This window comes from Cydia strobilella, chromosome 11 (assembly GCF_947568885.1).
Source record: "Cydia strobilella chromosome 11, ilCydStro3.1, whole genome shotgun sequence".
Classification (NCBI taxonomy): Eukaryota; Metazoa; Arthropoda; class Insecta; order Lepidoptera; family Tortricidae; genus Cydia; species Cydia strobilella.
In genome coordinates, this window is record NC_086051.1 from 5,106,793 (window position 1) to 5,123,638 (window position 16,846).

The 16,846-nt window shown below is 37.4% G+C and overlaps 2 protein-coding genes across 2 annotated transcripts; both read left to right on the forward strand.

Annotated features, from left to right (window-relative positions):
* Positions 1-265: 265 nt before the first annotated feature.
* LOC134745346 (ras-related protein Rab-10) lies at positions 266-11,362 on the forward strand. The gene is made up of 5 exons (XM_063679368.1): positions 266-488; positions 696-895; positions 2,824-2,913; positions 7,079-7,203; positions 7,350-11,362. Exons 1-5 carry the CDS (start codon positions 362-364, stop codon positions 7,417-7,419), a joined length of 612 nt encoding a protein of 203 aa, XP_063535438.1. The 5' UTR covers positions 266-361; the 3' UTR covers positions 7,420-11,362.
* Positions 11,363-13,144: 1,782 nt separating this feature from the next.
* Positions 13,145-16,700, forward strand: LOC134745347 (uncharacterized). The gene is made up of 4 exons (XM_063679369.1): positions 13,145-13,297; positions 14,190-14,464; positions 15,161-15,322; positions 15,965-16,700. Exons 1-4 carry the CDS (start codon positions 13,237-13,239, stop codon positions 16,691-16,693), a joined length of 1,227 nt encoding a protein of 408 aa, XP_063535439.1. The 5' UTR covers positions 13,145-13,236; the 3' UTR covers positions 16,694-16,700.
* Positions 16,701-16,846: the final 146 nt, after the last annotated feature.

Here is a 16,846-nt window from a genome sequence, read left to right on the forward strand (position 1 = left end):
CCGGCAACTTTGCCTCGTTGTCTATGGCTCGGCTCCTAAAATTGCCTACAGACGTTCGTACCGGACCGCTCTTGGTCCGGTCCGGCGCACGTTTTATTGTGTGTAAGGTGGTCAGCTGTACGTCCGTTAAGGACACAGCTATAATAGAAAGCCAGAAAGAGATATTTTGACCGTACCAAGGCCGCCGTCCGGTTCGCCCGTCTGTAATGGCTTTAAGATTTGCTTTGATTTTCAAGTTCAATAGCATCACTATTTTTGCTCACTGGCAACACAAACAGTGAGCTGTCATATTTCCGTTCGGATCGGGTGATTCTTGGATTTTGCTAATTTTTCGTACAAATAAGCGTAAAATAACATTAAAATGGCCAAGAAGACTTACGATTTATTGTTCAAACTGCTCCTCATCGGCGACTCCGGCGTGGGAAAAACTTGCATTTTATTTAGATTTTCAGACAATCATTTCACGACCACTTTTATTTCCACTATCGGTATGAACCATTTTTGTATCTACTAAAAATATCCAACTGTTGTATAAATTTTCATCCCGTCTTACGATCTAGCAGCAACCTATACAAACACATTAAAAGTGAAGTGAATAAGAGACATTAAATCTGCGTCAATTTAAATCTATTTCTTGGTGTTCTTAAGAAAAATAGATAATCGCTGTTGATTCATTCTGTATTCCGTTTCCACAGGTATCGACTTCAAAATAAAGACAGTGGAGCTGCGGGGTAAGAAGATAAAGCTGCAGATCTGGGACACGGCGGGGCAGGAGCGCTTCCACACGATCACGACGTCGTACTACCGCGGCGCCATGGGCATCATGCTTGTATACGATATCACCAACGAAAAAACATTTGATGACATCGTCAAGTGGCTCAGAAACATAGACGAGGTAATGTATTGTTTTATTAATCCTTTTAAATTTTTAATATAAGTACTTCAGGTAGATAGAACAATCAATTTGCCCTACACATCACCCATATAGGGCTGATCAAAATTGTAGACGCCAAACTGAGTCACTATACATATATTATTATAATCTTTGAAACTGAGCTTAGAAACAGTCATTGCAGTGACATTGAATGTCATCCCTAGAAGCCTGTAAATAATTCAATGCAAAAATTGTTGAGATTTCTCATGTGTGAAAGTCAACATCGACTGTGCAAAATTGCAGGGAGTAAAAGCCAGATAAGAAAATAAATTTGTTCAGATACCTACATATGTATAATTTTTTTTAAATCTGAGAGGGCAGCTAACTTGATTGGAAGAAAAGACCTGTGTGTTTTTGTTTGTCACACAAATTGTTGTCAAAACCAAATGCACCATTATGTGTTTTAAGAAATAAAAAGACAGTTTTCCTTAATACATTTCTTCATATGAGATAAGCGCTCATGTATTCATGATACAAATTACCACAACCTACTAGTATTCTTATGTCCTGATTCAACATGATGATGACTAAGCAGTCATTTGTCAATGGTTTTCCTAGACAGTTGCATTTGGTACTTTCCTACCGTGTTATCTTTCCCGCTTGCTGCCTTGATAATGAGTGGGCGCCTACTGCTGACCTTATATGAGATAAACATATTTATTTATTTTAAACTTTATTGCACAAGAACAAGTAAAAAGGCGGACTTAATGCCTTGAGGCATTCCCTACCAGTCAACCACACACAGGGCTAAACAGAAATTAGTTAAGCTGGGTGCAGTGTGAAAAAAAAAATTGTTCCAAATATAAATTCTGATACTAATGCCAATATACAAATGAGTAATATTTATGTACTATTAATACCTTTATAAACTACATAAATAATTTATTGTATATTATACAAAGATAGATATAACTCCGTAATGGATACAGTCTAAGGAAAAAACGTGCCTCGAAAATCAAAAAAAATTGATTCTCGTTCAGAGGGCGCTACTAGCTTTGGCCTACTGTCGTATAGGTGGCGTTGACGGTTTCGTTTGTTATTTAACAATTTTAACGCATATCAGTGAAAGAACATGGGTCAAAATCATAAAATTAAATAATGCAAATAAAAAAATCATTTATCCACATTTAAATACATTTTATCGTATTTTTATAAATCTTCATTTTTTGTTTTAAAGTGTATCGACAGAGGGCAGTGAATTTACTGGGGTTACAAAATTTACTATGACAGTACCGCTCTAGTATAAGTTACTCTATGATATTATATAATATACATAAATATATTTTTGCATGTGTGCGGGGTTGCTGTTATTTAGTTTCAACTGCTTCTGTTTAATGTTAAAAAGCTTCTTGTAGGTATTATTGTATGTTCTACTCAGGACATTTTTTGTCCGACTTGGCACGGTGATTTTAGCAGTTTATATGTTTTTCCATAGGTATTTCTGTGTCATTTGTTCTGCTGAACCAAACTACTCAGCCGATTTTCGTAATCGATTAATTTCTATGACACAGATACATTTTTAACCGACTGAAAGTAGGTTGAGGAGTTTTAGAGTTTGCGTGAGTTTTGAGAATTAGGCGCGTCATTTAAAGTAACAGAGAGAGGTCTAGAGCTAATCTCTCCAGATCTAGAGCAGAGCCCAACTGGAAAATTACCAACACCTTACAGAAAACCGCAGCCAAATAACACTAGACTCTGAAGTTACAGGCGTCTATAGGCTACGGTGACTGCTTACCATCAGACGGGCCGTATTCTTGTTTGCCACCGACCTAGTATAAAAAAAAACATACTTTTGCACTCGCGGCACATCTGCTTCTATATAGAACTGGATGCACCTCAACCGAGTTTATCCATGATTCCACTCTACATTTGTCTATGACTGTTTCCAGCATGCAAACGAGGATGTGGAGAAGATGATCCTCGGCAACAAGTGCGATATGGAGGAGAAACGTGTTGTCAGCAAGGAGCGCGGAGAGGCGGTAAGTACCCTTTTGTAAAATAACAGTTCTACAAGGGTGGGTTGATAAGTTTCCGAAATGAAGACGAAAAAACAAAGAATTTTGATTCTGTCATTTTTTTTTTCTACATATGCTCCTTCTAACTTGATACAACTAAACTGAGGCTTTTCCGAGGAAATTTTTTCCGTTAAAGGCCCTCAAAATAGCTGTTTATGGCGTCAATTATTTTGGTGTTGGTGGATTTTTTGTCGACTTTGTCGTATTAGCCACTTTATGAAATTTGGACACATACGTAAGTCGCGGGGGTCCAAATCCTGCAAATGTTGCAAATGGAGTATTAATTCTAAGAAAAACTTCAATTTTTGCCATCGCAACGGTAGCGCATTTGAGTAAGATTGCGGTTTTTTATCAACCCACCCTTGTATTACATATATTTATAGCAAGTCACTCACATACGGTTTGGTCGAATTTCGCTAGATGTATTATCTAGGGCCTAGGCAAAGGAAACTTTAAATACTTGAGTATAGTATAAGCACAGATTAATAAATAGTTACTACGTAACAGATACATAATTCCCTTACAAAAGCGAAAATACCTACGCTATAATAGCCTACAAAATCTTAATAATAATACCTGCTTCTCAGGACGAGAAGAAATGTACCATAAGTACGCGCACAAAGAGTCGAGACTGTGTTGCCCGCCGTGCGAGTCACGTGCCAACGCGTCATCGTAAGAATGCGCTAGGGTTGTACCTATTATGATTATTGTAATAAAACGAATGCCAACCACATTTTTTATTAGTCAATCAAATATTTAAAAACAACACTTATAATACCTAACTCAAAAAACTCCTTAATTTACGATTTACCTACTTATGTTCAAAGAAATAAATGGTGACAAAATTCATAAAAATACATTTAAAATTAGTAATTTCACCTTTCTTCGTCTCTCGGCAATGAAAAAAACGACAAATTTTCCTTTGTTTTTTGACTACTGCACAATAATTACGTGGTTTCGGCATTTCGAAGCGTAAGCGCGGGAAACGTGCGGTGCGAGCGCTCAGGCGGGCGTTCGGCGGCCCTCTGTCGGTTGTATCGTCGACGATACGCCGAGCGGTAGGCATATAACGCGTGGCCTTGAGCGAGTGACGGAGGCCTGGTATAAGTAACCTACTCGTACTTTGCGGCAGTCAAGCATGCTAAAAATAACTTTTTAAAATCAACTCCAAATATACTAGCTAGTGCTGATAACAAGTCCTTTAACACATTTTTCCTCATGAAATAAAACTATGAAAACGGATTATATCGCGTATATTGAATTTATAATACATCCCGACGTTTCGAACCCTTTACAGCGTTCGTGGTCAACGGGTGACTGAGGAAAAATTACAAAGTACAAAAATACCCACATACTAAAATAATGAACAATCATAGACTATAAACTTTAAGGCTGGTTGTACATGCAAAATCGGTTCATAAGGCTAGTTATACACTACAATTATTTTCAAGTAAAGATATATATATATATATATATATATTGTATACGCGATAAAAAAAACGTGACATTTTTTCCTGTCAACAAGTATAAAATCTGCGTGTTGACTGATCTATAATACATCGCGCAGTAGGACATAGTTTAGCGAAAAGATGATTCGCAAAAAGTTACATTTCAATGCACCCTATGACTTGATTTTGTCTAAATAACACTTGTCGAATTTTAGGGATTTTGAGCTTTTATACTCCTACAGTTACACTACTTATAAAGAGTGAAAAAAGCATTAGTCTCTAGAAAATAAAATATTTATTTGTTTTACAAGGGGGCAAAGTTGTTGATTAACCTCTCGTGCTAATATTGATAGCCGAGCAATCGAATAATTCCAAAATTGAACCACGAGAGAGAACATTGGTTCGAAAAATGGAATCTTGAGCGTTGCGAGGGTTAAACAAATTTTGCCATCGAGTGAAACACAAAAATTTTCACCACACCAACACAAGGAAAATACTAACTGTAAAATATCAAAAACTGTAATAGATGTCATATATTAAAGAAAAAGTGACGAAGCCCTCCAGTGGTGAAGGCCGGATTCGAACCGGCGTCTTTAGCTATCGCGGCTAACGCCATGAACCCCTAGGCCACCCCGCCACGGCGGTGCCCGTCCGAATTTCTCGACTATATGCCATCTTAGTAAGACTAGGCGTCTTTGACCAGCTCTAAGGGCAAGCAGTGCGCGCTTGCACCTCCTAAACGAACTCCTTACGGATTTACGTTGTAGCGAGAGAGACTGGTGCTGCCATCTATGAACAACCTTTTTCTTTAATATATGACATCTATTACAGTTTTTAATTTATATATAGTAGTGTGACTACTTTAAAAAAACACAAATCAAAATATTTAATAAAATAATTTGATTTGTTCCCAAACTTGTAAAATATCAAACAAAATCAATTCAAAATTAATGTTATTAAATATTTATCATTCAAAATCATAATTTAAAAATTAATTCTACCAGCAAACCACGCTAATAGGCAAAGCAAAGCTAAAATAATTAGCGTTCCGCACAACGCGTTTTGGAAGCGACCTATATTATATTAACGCAGTTAATTTTACTAAATCGTATCTCATGTTGATGTTGAATTGAAAAGTTAACTTTATTCCATGCGGAATAAGGTCCGTTTTAGGTATTAGATTATGGTTGATTCTGACAGAGAATGACGCATAGTTATGTGAAATATTTGGTTAAATCGAAACGTATTGTTTCTATTTGAATTATACTCGTAGGACGTAATAGCCTCATGTCCTGTTGTTAATAAAATCAAAGTCAAACAAGCAGGATTAGGGGGCTCCCAAACTTTCAAACATATAGCTTGACTACGATTTCATCGCACTATGGCTGTAGATTACTGTTCGTCGTAGGTATGCGTGCCTATAACATGATACACGTGAAATAAAACTATGAAAACGGATTATATCACGTATATTGAATTTATAATGCATCCTGACGTTTCGAACCCTTTACAGCGTTCGTCAACGGGTGACTGAGGAAAAACTACAAAGTGCAAAAATACCCACATACTAAAAATAATGAACCATCATAGACTATACACTTTAAGGCTGGTTTCATAGTTTTGTTTCATGAGTAACTATCGCGGTAACCGAAGACAATATTATGATACACGTGGTTAAACACGTTTGACTGTATTTATATGCTAAAACCTACAACCTTTCTTTAGTGTCTTACCTCATTCCGCCCACAGAGGGCGTAGAGGACATTGTCTATTCTTATTACTCAGTATCCGTAATAAACAATAATGCTTCACGTATGCGGGCGTTAGAGAAGGCCAAATTAATTGCCCCACTTATCAGCATCATAGCAATACCGCACTTTGATTGATGCCCTTATAATGGATTTACCTCTCTGATTACAACACTCCTATGATATATGGCATAATAGGGCATTTAAGGGATATACATATATTATATGCCCTTAAAATAGAGCATCAATAAGTTTAATAAGTTTACACTAAAAGTAGCAAAGCTCTCAAGATCGTTTTTACGTAGCGGTACGAGATCTAGTAGATTAGTGTCAAGCCCATTTATAATATCAATTCAGTTCAATCATTTATTAATAAAATCACAATTTTATCCTGTATGTAAGTCGTTAAAGTGTTATACGATTAAACAAGTCGTTAGACGATTTGCCTGATTAAAGATTAGCTAACTTATTAACTGCTTAATTTTCAGTTGCTATGCATGACGACTCAGTCATAATCTAATATGCCTTATTACACTTTCTCATGCAGTTTCTGGATTTTGTCTATCGTACAGTATATTTTGTATTTATCGTGCATGTTCAAAAACGTATGCGTAATAAAGTTATCATGTTGACATGTAAACTTATATTTGGGAGGTTATTTGGAGGGGAATTAACAATTACCTAGGGCGTGGTTAGATAACAATATGATTTTAGGGATTTTTTATTTATTTTGGTATTAACGTTAGATATGAAATGAAAACTATGATGAGTAAATCCAGTATTAAAAGGTTTAAAGTTAACGAGTGTGTTTTTCAAATACGCCCAATCATTGAAGACTTTCAGCTAGCCAAGTAGCCAAGAGTTAATAACACAACGGCTACCTTTCGGATGCCAGATAAATTTATTTGCTCATCAGCCCGTTTTATCCTGCAGATAGCGCGCGAGCACAGCATCCGCTTCATGGAAACTTCGGCAAAAGCTAACATCAACATCGAGCGCGCCTTCTCCGAGCTGGCAGAGGCTATCCTCGATAAAACAGCCGGCCGTGGCACTGATAGGTGAGTTTTTTTTAAATAACTTTAAGAGCTAACGAATACAATTGAAGACGAACATTCCTTGCGATCATATAAACCAAAAGATCTGCTTCTGATTAATATTTATTTGAAACGCTATTTTTAAAACTTGACTTGTTTCATTCAAACAGCGACGCCGCCCGCATCGCAGTGGAGCGCCGGCCGTCGCGCGCGCCGCAGCAGCGCGCCTGCTGCACGTAGGGCGGCCGAGCCACCCGGCACCGGCACGAGGCCGCCCCGGCACCGGCACGAGGCCGCCCCGGCACCCGGCACGAGGCACTCTGGGAGGCCGAGAGGCCGAGGGTGGTGGAGTGGCCGCGGACCAAGCACCCGGATAGTTATGAACGACATTTTGGTGGCCCCAAAACTACAACGCCGTTACTACAGTGGGTTCGTTTGAGGGACAGTACAAGTCTTAGGTTATAAATGTGTAGTTGTGACATTTGTTTTCTGTAATAAACAATTCGGAAAGCTTTCATGGTTGAAAATCGAGCTTGAACACGAAAATAATGTCTACAAATATTTTTACCGGACACTTGTACCTTTCCTGAAATGAGATTCGGAAACTAGCAATTAATTTTTTAAAGGATAAACAGTTTATAGGCCACTTCAAAATAGTAAAAAGTGCAGAGGGCGGTCAGACAGTAGCTTTCGATAATATTTATATGTAACTGTATAGGTAATGCTTTGTTACGTTAAAGTAGGGATGGCCAACCTATGTCATATTCAGGTCAATTTATTATGTCCATATAATTTTGGTGGCCGGTAATGTTCACTTTTTTTAGGTTTAAAATAGTTGAGCATCCCTACGTTAGAGCTTGCGTACAGCGAGTGGTCGTCTAGTCGCACTTCGGTGCCGGGCTTACTTGGAAGCGGTCGCTTGGTTTGGTGTTAGGTTTGATGTTTTAAAGTGATATATAGGCGAATGGTCTGAAATATAAATTTTACTAACAGCGACACATTTAAATGACGATTACCAGAAAAAAAACTTATCGAAAAGTAACGTTCGGATATCGGAATTTTCAAGCCTTAAATAGATGTGCTAGGTCCCTTTACCACATATATCGTCAATTAAGTGTGTTGGTGAATAAATAAGAAGCGTTTATTTCGTCAAAATTGTGTCGAACTAGCTTGCGTTTTGTGCTTATTTTTTTTGGATTTGAGTTAGGTTGTCAAAAAAATACACATTTATTTTAGTACTTATAGCCTAAACACGCCGCTTTGTAAAGTAAATGTCATAATATTGTACGGTGTTAGACGGTTAAGGTATCTCGACTACAATCTCTGCTACAGACGATCTGTTACATAATCGCTGGAAAATGCACTTTATGTCAATCGTTTAAGGTTCATATCGGAGGCGAAACGATTGTTTAAGAATAACACGCATATGTTTTAGATTTATCTATGCTATCAATTATTAGTCTTAAATTCTACTTTATTGTTATACTATGTGTATGTCAAGCGAGAGGATGTGAAAAATGCTCGCGTTTTCGGCTATGTGGATGTGCCGATAAAAAAGGACCTTACGTACTGTTACTTAAAGCCTTTTTTACCTGGACAGACTCATAATGTTAAGATTTATTTGGTTAGTTGTAACGAAATGTGTATATTGTGCAATAAATAATCAATAGCTTGAAAGATATTGTGTCTCCAGAAAATCAATATCTTGACTATATTTTGATTGAAAAGTTAAACAAGGGATGCACTGTTATAAGGGTACGTTTACATTGAGCTATTAGTTTGAAATATAACTTGAAGCGGGTGTACTGTCGGCAACTAAAGTATCTACACTGAAGTCACGAGTGTCACGACAAAGATTATATTACAACAGTTGACTGTATTTACAAACTTTGTGCCAATGTAAACATGCCTAATACTTTTATAAGTTGTCTGAACACTACTCATGAAAAGCAGATCAAGAGCGCTTTGGTGAACAAAAACATTTAAAACGGTTTTTGAGGCATTTTATGTATCTATAATGCGTAGAATTATTTCAACTGCTTTGTAAAAAATCTAGAAAAACGCATTGCTTTTTAGTTTTGAAAAGCTGGGCAAATCCGAGCCAAGAATCCTGAAAACTAATACCATCTTCCCTATGACTTTTCTGATCGGCTAATGATCTTGTGCGACTTATGGTCTTATGTCGCACGCTCAAGGTCTTATGTGCTAGGTGGAGTGGTGACCCATTAAAAATCAGAAGGTTAACTCTATATTTTATTTTACGTACAGTGATGGTTTCTAATAAAGTGGCGGGGACCCGTGAGAACATACCTGACAGTAACTCCCCGCGCGTCTCGCGCCCGATTCATTTTCGCTGCGTAGTGGGATTAGCTAACCAAGTGTGTTCCAACAATCTAATTTCTGCTTGTTTTTATTTATTTATTCAGACATGTGTAAGGGAGGTATTCCAACTATCCAATTTTGCTTAGTGAGAGAGTGAGACGCAATGCACATTGGACATATAAAAAGATGATCGTTTTAACTAAGTTTTGGGTCGGATTGGCTTATGTCAAGGACTTAATTGGTATAAACAGCAACATACTGTAAGTCTTATTTTATTGATATGATATTATAATGGTCAGATACGTTTGGTGATGTTAGAACCTACGCTACAACTATTTTATATAACACGCAATAGTAAACTATATTAAAATGTATTAAGGTTAATTTTACACTGAATATTGTCAATATAATGATGAGATTTCATGCATGTTTTACTTAATTTATGTTAGTATTGGACCAAGCCTTGACTTTGTTTTATTGTGGCTGGTCTTGCTTGTTACTTAATGCATTTTGCGAAATCAACAAACATGTGAAAGTGGCTAAGACACTAGACTGAAATTAATACACGTTATTTTTTATTTTTTTTATAGACAAATATTGTACCTTCTTAAAGTACCAGTGTGGCGAACTGGCGACGATAATATTACTAGCTACGCCCATATTTTTACAATCTATTTTACAAACGAAGATACTTTATTGAGTAAATTGAGTTTACTGACTATTTTCAAGCTGATTTTAGCAATGAGATTAAAGAGATATCGGCATGGAGCGTTTCATGGATATAGCTATAGGTATTCTATGTATATCGATCGGTACCTATTTATTTGTCTAGTGTCAGTGCCAAAAAAGCAACCGTAACATATCTCAGAAGCAATACTGCGCGTGTGTCAGCTGAACGTCGGTGGTTTAAAGCACTGCTATTTAAAATTATGGCTTATTACAACGTCTTTAAGTCATCATTTTGAATGTCAAGGTTATGATAATATGCTGTGCTTTAAAGCATTGATTTATAATGAATTTTATTACCTGGCTGTATTTTTATGTTTCGAGATTGTATAGGTTTACGTATAGCAACGCTTTTTCTGACTACTTCTATTATGCACGAAAAATATTTAAGATCGATCAGTAAAGTAAAAAATTCTCCACGTACGGTCTGCCTGACAAGTTGTTTATGGAATTTATATACTCTAACAATTATTCATAACCTCGTAAGACCCACCATATAGTTTTTTTTTTAATTTGAACCTTATTCTATAAGTAAATTGGAACGAATTTCGTTTGTTTTACAACGCAATGAAACAAATCTATTTGTTTCATCAAAAGGTTTAAATTAGATTGCAATGAAATCATTTTAATGTACATTTAGCCTCACGAGGATAAATTAATTTCAATATTGTCATTGATGTAAGGTTAAAATAGCCTATTATTCAATTTGTCTTACCATACCCTCTACCCAACCTCGAAATATTATGTCAACAGCAAAAGTAGCACAAATAAGTGTAGAAAATTCTGCACACAGATTACCGTTTTCGCTTATCATATTAAGAATGTTATTCTGAGTTACTTTTGCTATAGTACCGTTAAGAAATGCGTGTTATAAATTAGGGTGTGGTGTCAAATATTTGATTTTATTTTCTATCATGCGAACTATATGTTCAGAACTTTCAGCTATTGCAAAATATACGTAAACTTAGAATTTGCTCGATAAAAAATCGAATAAAAAAATTTGACATATCGGCGTCGGCCCACCGCACATTAAGTCCTATTTAATCGTACGGTGTATGTGTCGTCGGTTTTTACCTGCTTTTATAAATAAACATCAGCATTGTATATTATGTTCATATTAAACTACCTATCGTAATTAGTCGTATTATTTATATCTAAGTATATTCATCCCCGTAAAGTAAGCATAATAATAAAATAAAATAAAAAAATCCCAGCCAAAGTGGACAAATATATATCAACTCTATTTTGTTTTGTTTCCATAGGAACAACTATGTGTTGCGATATATTTGGCCACTGTGGCTGTTTTTGATACTTGAGTACATTCAAATAATTTAATTACCGACCCATTTCGTACCTTGTCACAGTTACAATCAATATGAAATTCGCTAGAAACCTCAATACTATTGTCACTGTGACAAAGTACAATGGGTAGGAATAGTTATTTACTTTACAAGGGGGCAAAGTTGTTGTTTAACCTCGTGCTAATATTGATACCCGAGCACGAACAAGCGAAAGATTCCAAATGGACTTTTAAGCGTTGCGAGGGGCGAGGGTAAAAAACGAATAAGAAAGTTGCATTTTATTAAAATGCAACTTTCTTATTCGTTTTGAACAATCAAAAGAGCCTTTACAGCTGGTGTGGTGAAAAATTAATTCTTTGATTGTACTAAGTTAGAAGTTTCATCTATTTACATATTATGAATTTATGACAACTCGTGACATAGGTTTCTGTTAAATCAAAGAGAATTAAGTAGACAGTGCTCACTCCATACATCAGTTTTGTTACCAAAACGACAATTATTTTCGTAGTCGACATCTAGCGTCAAGTAGCGGAACCCTCAGTACTGCTACTCGACAATAGATGTCTCGACGAACGGAAAGTCTAATGCTATAATATTAGTTGTAAATTGTTGAGCAATGCTTACACTTTTTGTCAGTCGCGACACGAGTGATATCTAGTGTCGAGTAGCAGTACTGATAATTCCGCTACAGTACTGATCACGTACTGGTACTGATACTTGACGCTAGATGTCGACTACGAAAATAATGGTCTTTTTGGTAACAAAACTGATGTATGGAGTGAGCACTAATTCCATAGAGTAACTTATACTAGAGCGGTACTGTCATAGTAAATTTTGTAACCCCAGTAAATTCACTGCCATCTGTCGACACACTTTAAAACTAAAAATGAAGATTTATAAAAATACGATAGAATGTATTGAAATATAGATAAATGATTTTTTTTATTTGCATTAATTATTTTTATGATTTTGACCCATGTTCTTTCACTGATATGCGCTAAAATTGTTAAATAACAAACGAAACCGTCAACGCCATCTATACGACTGTAGGCCAAAACTAGTAGCGCCCTCTGAACGAGAATCAAATTTTCTTGATTTTCGAGGCACGTTTTTTCCTTAGACTGTATCCATCTATTACGGAGTTATATCTATCTTTGCTTAATTCTCTTTGGTTAAATTAATACCAAGCCCTAAAATTGGGATGCCTTTGGAAATGTCATAATGTCAGGATTTTTCTGGTTCTGGGTCCACTAAAACGGACGGACGGATATGGCGGGTGTTTAGTAAAACAATAACATTATTATTGACCTAATTATTACAAACTTTATCTTGTAAACAACATTAACAGCGTCCTTCTAATTACACAAAAACAAACAGGAAAACATTTAACTCTTGTGTCTTTAATATAAAGTTCAAAATCCAACATCAATTTATTGGGGAATCATTTGTGAATAGAGCATTGAATCCTATTAACTAATTTCTTGATAAACAATAGTTGTTTATTATGGCATTTTCGAATGGTTCCAAAACGTGATAACTAAATAGGTTTACTGATGACATAGTACGTTAGTTCATTGACTCGTTTGTGGGGGTTATCAAGGGGTCGCTTGATTCGCGTGGTCCGGAGTGACTGCGCATCGTCAGTGTCTCAGGACGGTTGTGAGTTTGTCATTGTTCGGTCTTACGGAGCTCTGGATAGTGAGCTAAGATGGGGAGTCTAAGGTGGATAGTGCTTTTGGCTTGCCTGCAGATAGCGGCCTTTTCTGATCGTAAGTGAAATTTATTTATAAATATTGTTCAAATTAATACGTTTTAAAGTGACAGTTATTCTCATAAGTATTACCTACATAAGTACAGTAAAGGCTAATAACGAGTTCCCATTTCAATGCCATAAACCAAATGGGTAGGCTCATAGGCTGTAGGTAGATTCGATTTCGTTAATACGCTGTAGATGGCTGATGTGGCTGTGATTACCAATATGTACCTATCAAATCAGCTATATAACTGTATGACTTTTAGCGGTTTTCTGTAACCCTCTTCCAGGCCGCACCAATCTACAAGATTTTCCAAAATATCTAATCCAAATATATTCCGGCTAGCTTTTGCCCGCGACTTCGTCTGCGTGGAATTAGTTCCAGCAGTTGGAGTGAGTAAGTATAGCGCCTGGATAAAATCCAATGGCAATAATTTTGAGCATAATATGCTTAATTGCTTACGCCAATTAATTAATTTTTTTTTTTTCATTTTGATGATGATGACATTGATGACTTCCGACCACCTTCTGACTTTCCGACATAACAACTATCCTATGTCCTTCCCCGGGACTCTCTCTATGCCAAATTTAAACTAAATCCGTTCAGCGGTTTCAGCGTGAAGAAGTAACAGACAGACAGACATTTCGCATTTATAATATTAGTATATATTAATTGAGCTTTGATGATTCATTTGACGGCAAGCCACATTTCCCAAAAGTCCAATCCAATTTGAACCTTAAATCGGAATATTACTATAGTTGAAATTCTATTGGCGCGTAGGTATGTGGTCGATAAGTACTATGACATGAAAAGGGATAATGGTTCTTAGATACGTAGTATCTTCGCAGTGTGTGGTTATTAGGTAGTTTTTTTTTAATTTAATGTGTTATGTTAATTTGTATTCCAGCGGGCTGCGTAATCGACCTATCCTGCCGAGAATGTATCCCAGACAACATGCCTCTCGTATCCTCGCACCGCGCCACCACCGGCACCGTGCCGCTTACGTCCGGCGAGCAAGTCGGGCTCGTCTGTCGCGGCAGCAAGTTCCTGGCCTGGCCGATGCAGCATACGGTGCTGGCTGTGTGTGAGGGAGGCCGTTATAGAGTGCAGATTGATAATACGCTACGGCATTTGTTGGAGTTGGGATGCCAGGAGAATATCTTTGAGGACGTGCTTCACCATGTAAGCTGCATGTATTTTCATAAATAAACCGAGCATTTGCAGTAAGGAAATAAAGTTAAGTGATGTGGAACTACATATGAGAAGCGCAGAACTTCTCAACTGGAAAGCAGACCCTGGGTTCCGAAGCAGCAGCTCAGGATGCAACCGGGATAAACACTAAGATAAAAAAAAGAGTAAAAGTGAAACTGAAGACTATAAAATGGTCAATGGAACTCCGTTATTATATGATGTACCTATCGTCGTTTGAAATTATCATGAAGTGTTGCCTTATACCAAAGATAGATATAACTCCGTAATAGATGGATACAGTCTAAGGAAAAAACGTGCCTCGAAAATCAAGAAAATTTGATTCTCGTTCAGAGGGCGCTACTAGTTTTGGCCTACAGTCGTATAGATGGCGTTGACGGTTTCGTTTGTTATTTAACAATTTTAACGCATATCAGTGAAAGAACATGGGTCAAAATCATAAAAATAATTAATGCAAATAAAAAAAAAAAATTATCTATATTTAAATACATTCTATCGTATTTTTATAAATCTTTATTTTTAGTTTTAAAGTGTGTCGACAGATGGCAGTGAATTTACTGGGGTTACAAAATTTACTATGACAGTACCGCTCTAGTATAAGTTACTCTATGCTTATACTTAATATAATTTATTTATTGACCTGATTGATATATGTTACCGGCACGGCAGGTGGATCACTGCGCGCCGCCGCATCAAGGCCGCGCCTACCAGTCCCCGGGGGCCCGCGGGGCGCGGCACCTGGCGGCGCTGTGCTACGACTCCGACCGTGCCCTGCCGTTAGCAGCCCGCACCGCCGCCACCGGCCCCGCTCTTCCTCCTCACAGAGAACAGGTACCTTACCTACAGTTGTAGTGAATAATCTTTCACCATCGTATTTTCATGAAAACACGAAACACGTTTGTACGTGTTATGCTATTTCAATCAGTCTCAGTACAAAAAGTATTGATGTTGACTGAAGTAGCGACAAATACAAACGTTTCCGAGAAAATACGATGGGTGGCGCTAAGATACCTATGCGGTCATACTTACCGTACTGTGAGTCGGCTAGGCGTTTGGCGCACTCATTGATAAAAAGCATCGTTTTTCATGAGTTTTTAATAAGTTAAGGAACCTAAAACTGGGGCAGAAGGTTTCTAAAGTAGCGCTGGCATGTCATGTCTATATACTATGTGTAGGTACTCGTATCAATATGTGTTCTTCTTAAGTCGGTCCCTCAGTGCTGAGGGTCGTGACCTGCTAGTGAGTGTTATATTCTTACATCATCGTAACTGAGTTCTGCTTGCAAATTTTCCATATAAGCAGCTCTCCACTTCTCGAAATCGGTGGCTTTGTGGAAACCGTTGTTTAGTGTATTATCCATATTTCCCATCATCACAAGTCTCGAAATTGCCATGGGCTCTGCGAGCTTTGTGACCGAAGTATTGTAGTCCTCGTTCAAGACAAACTAATATTAAATCACAAATTATATTTCAGGACGCGCCACGCAGTCTCCTCGGCAACTTCAACCAGATGTTCGACACCCGCACCCGCATAGACACCGACCAACTCTACTCTGACGAGAAACACCTCAACAAGCGCGTCAGAGAAATCCTCAGACATGATCCCATCTCACTTTCCGACCAGGAACTTACCTCGGCTACTCTTCTATCCCCACACTATTTCGATGATCAAGATATGCGCGTAGCGGACTTCCCTTCGAATCGTATAGCGGCGTGGCGAGGTATCGCGCATGGAAATTTAAGGCATTTACATAAGGATGTTTCTGAAGTTCTACGTCACGCTAGAGCCAATAGTTCTCAGCTTGACGTTTGGACAGGAACGCACAATATCATGTCGTTCCGTGCCGATTCTAAACGTGTCGAATTATTTTTGAAACCTGGTCGCTTTCCCGTTCCTAAGTATTTGTGGACATTAGTCCATGATCCTAGTCAGAATAAGGCTATTGCTGTTGTAGTTTTGAACGATCCTTTTGTAGCTGTAAGCGAGATTCGTGCTTCAGTGTTTTGCGAAAGTATGTGCGCGCGAGCATCCTGGTTAAAATCGCTTTTACGTAACCGGAACTATGAGAGTCCTGTGTATGGATTAGTGTTCTGTTGTAATGTACACGATTTTAGTAATGTAGTTACTGAGATGCCCAAGGCGGTAGTAGCGAACGTTCCTAAAGGAATTGATGGTTTGTTGACAAATTATTCTAATGTTTAAATTATATCACTACAAAAGTAATGAATTGGATTTAAGTATACATATTGGCATTGAATTGACCGAAAATTAAATTGGGATCAGACTTCAAAAATATCTGTACATATTTTTATGGCTTGGGTATGTATATTAAGGAAGGGTGAGCTACCCTAGGAT

Bases quoted from the DNA above. Each gene is read 5' to 3' on its own strand.
- LOC134745346 (XM_063679368.1), top strand. From the start codon at position 362: ATGGCCAAGAAGACTTACGATTTATTGTTCAAACTGCTCCTCATCGGC. The intron at 489-695 runs GTATGAACCATT...CCGTTTCCACAG, and splicing joins CACTTTTATTTCCACTATCG to GTATCGACTTCAAAATAAAG. The intron at 2,914-7,078 runs GTAAGTACCCTT...TTTATCCTGCAG, and splicing joins GCAAGGAGCGCGGAGAGGCG to ATAGCGCGCGAGCACAGCAT.
- LOC134745347 (XM_063679369.1), top strand. From the start codon at position 13,237: ATGGGGAGTCTAAGGTGGATAGTGCTTTTGGCTTGCCTGCAGATAGCG. The intron at 14,465-15,160 runs GTAAGCTGCATG...CCGGCACGGCAG, and splicing joins TTGAGGACGTGCTTCACCAT to GTGGATCACTGCGCGCCGCC. The intron at 15,323-15,964 runs GTACCTTACCTA...ATTATATTTCAG, and splicing joins TTCCTCCTCACAGAGAACAG to GACGCGCCACGCAGTCTCCT.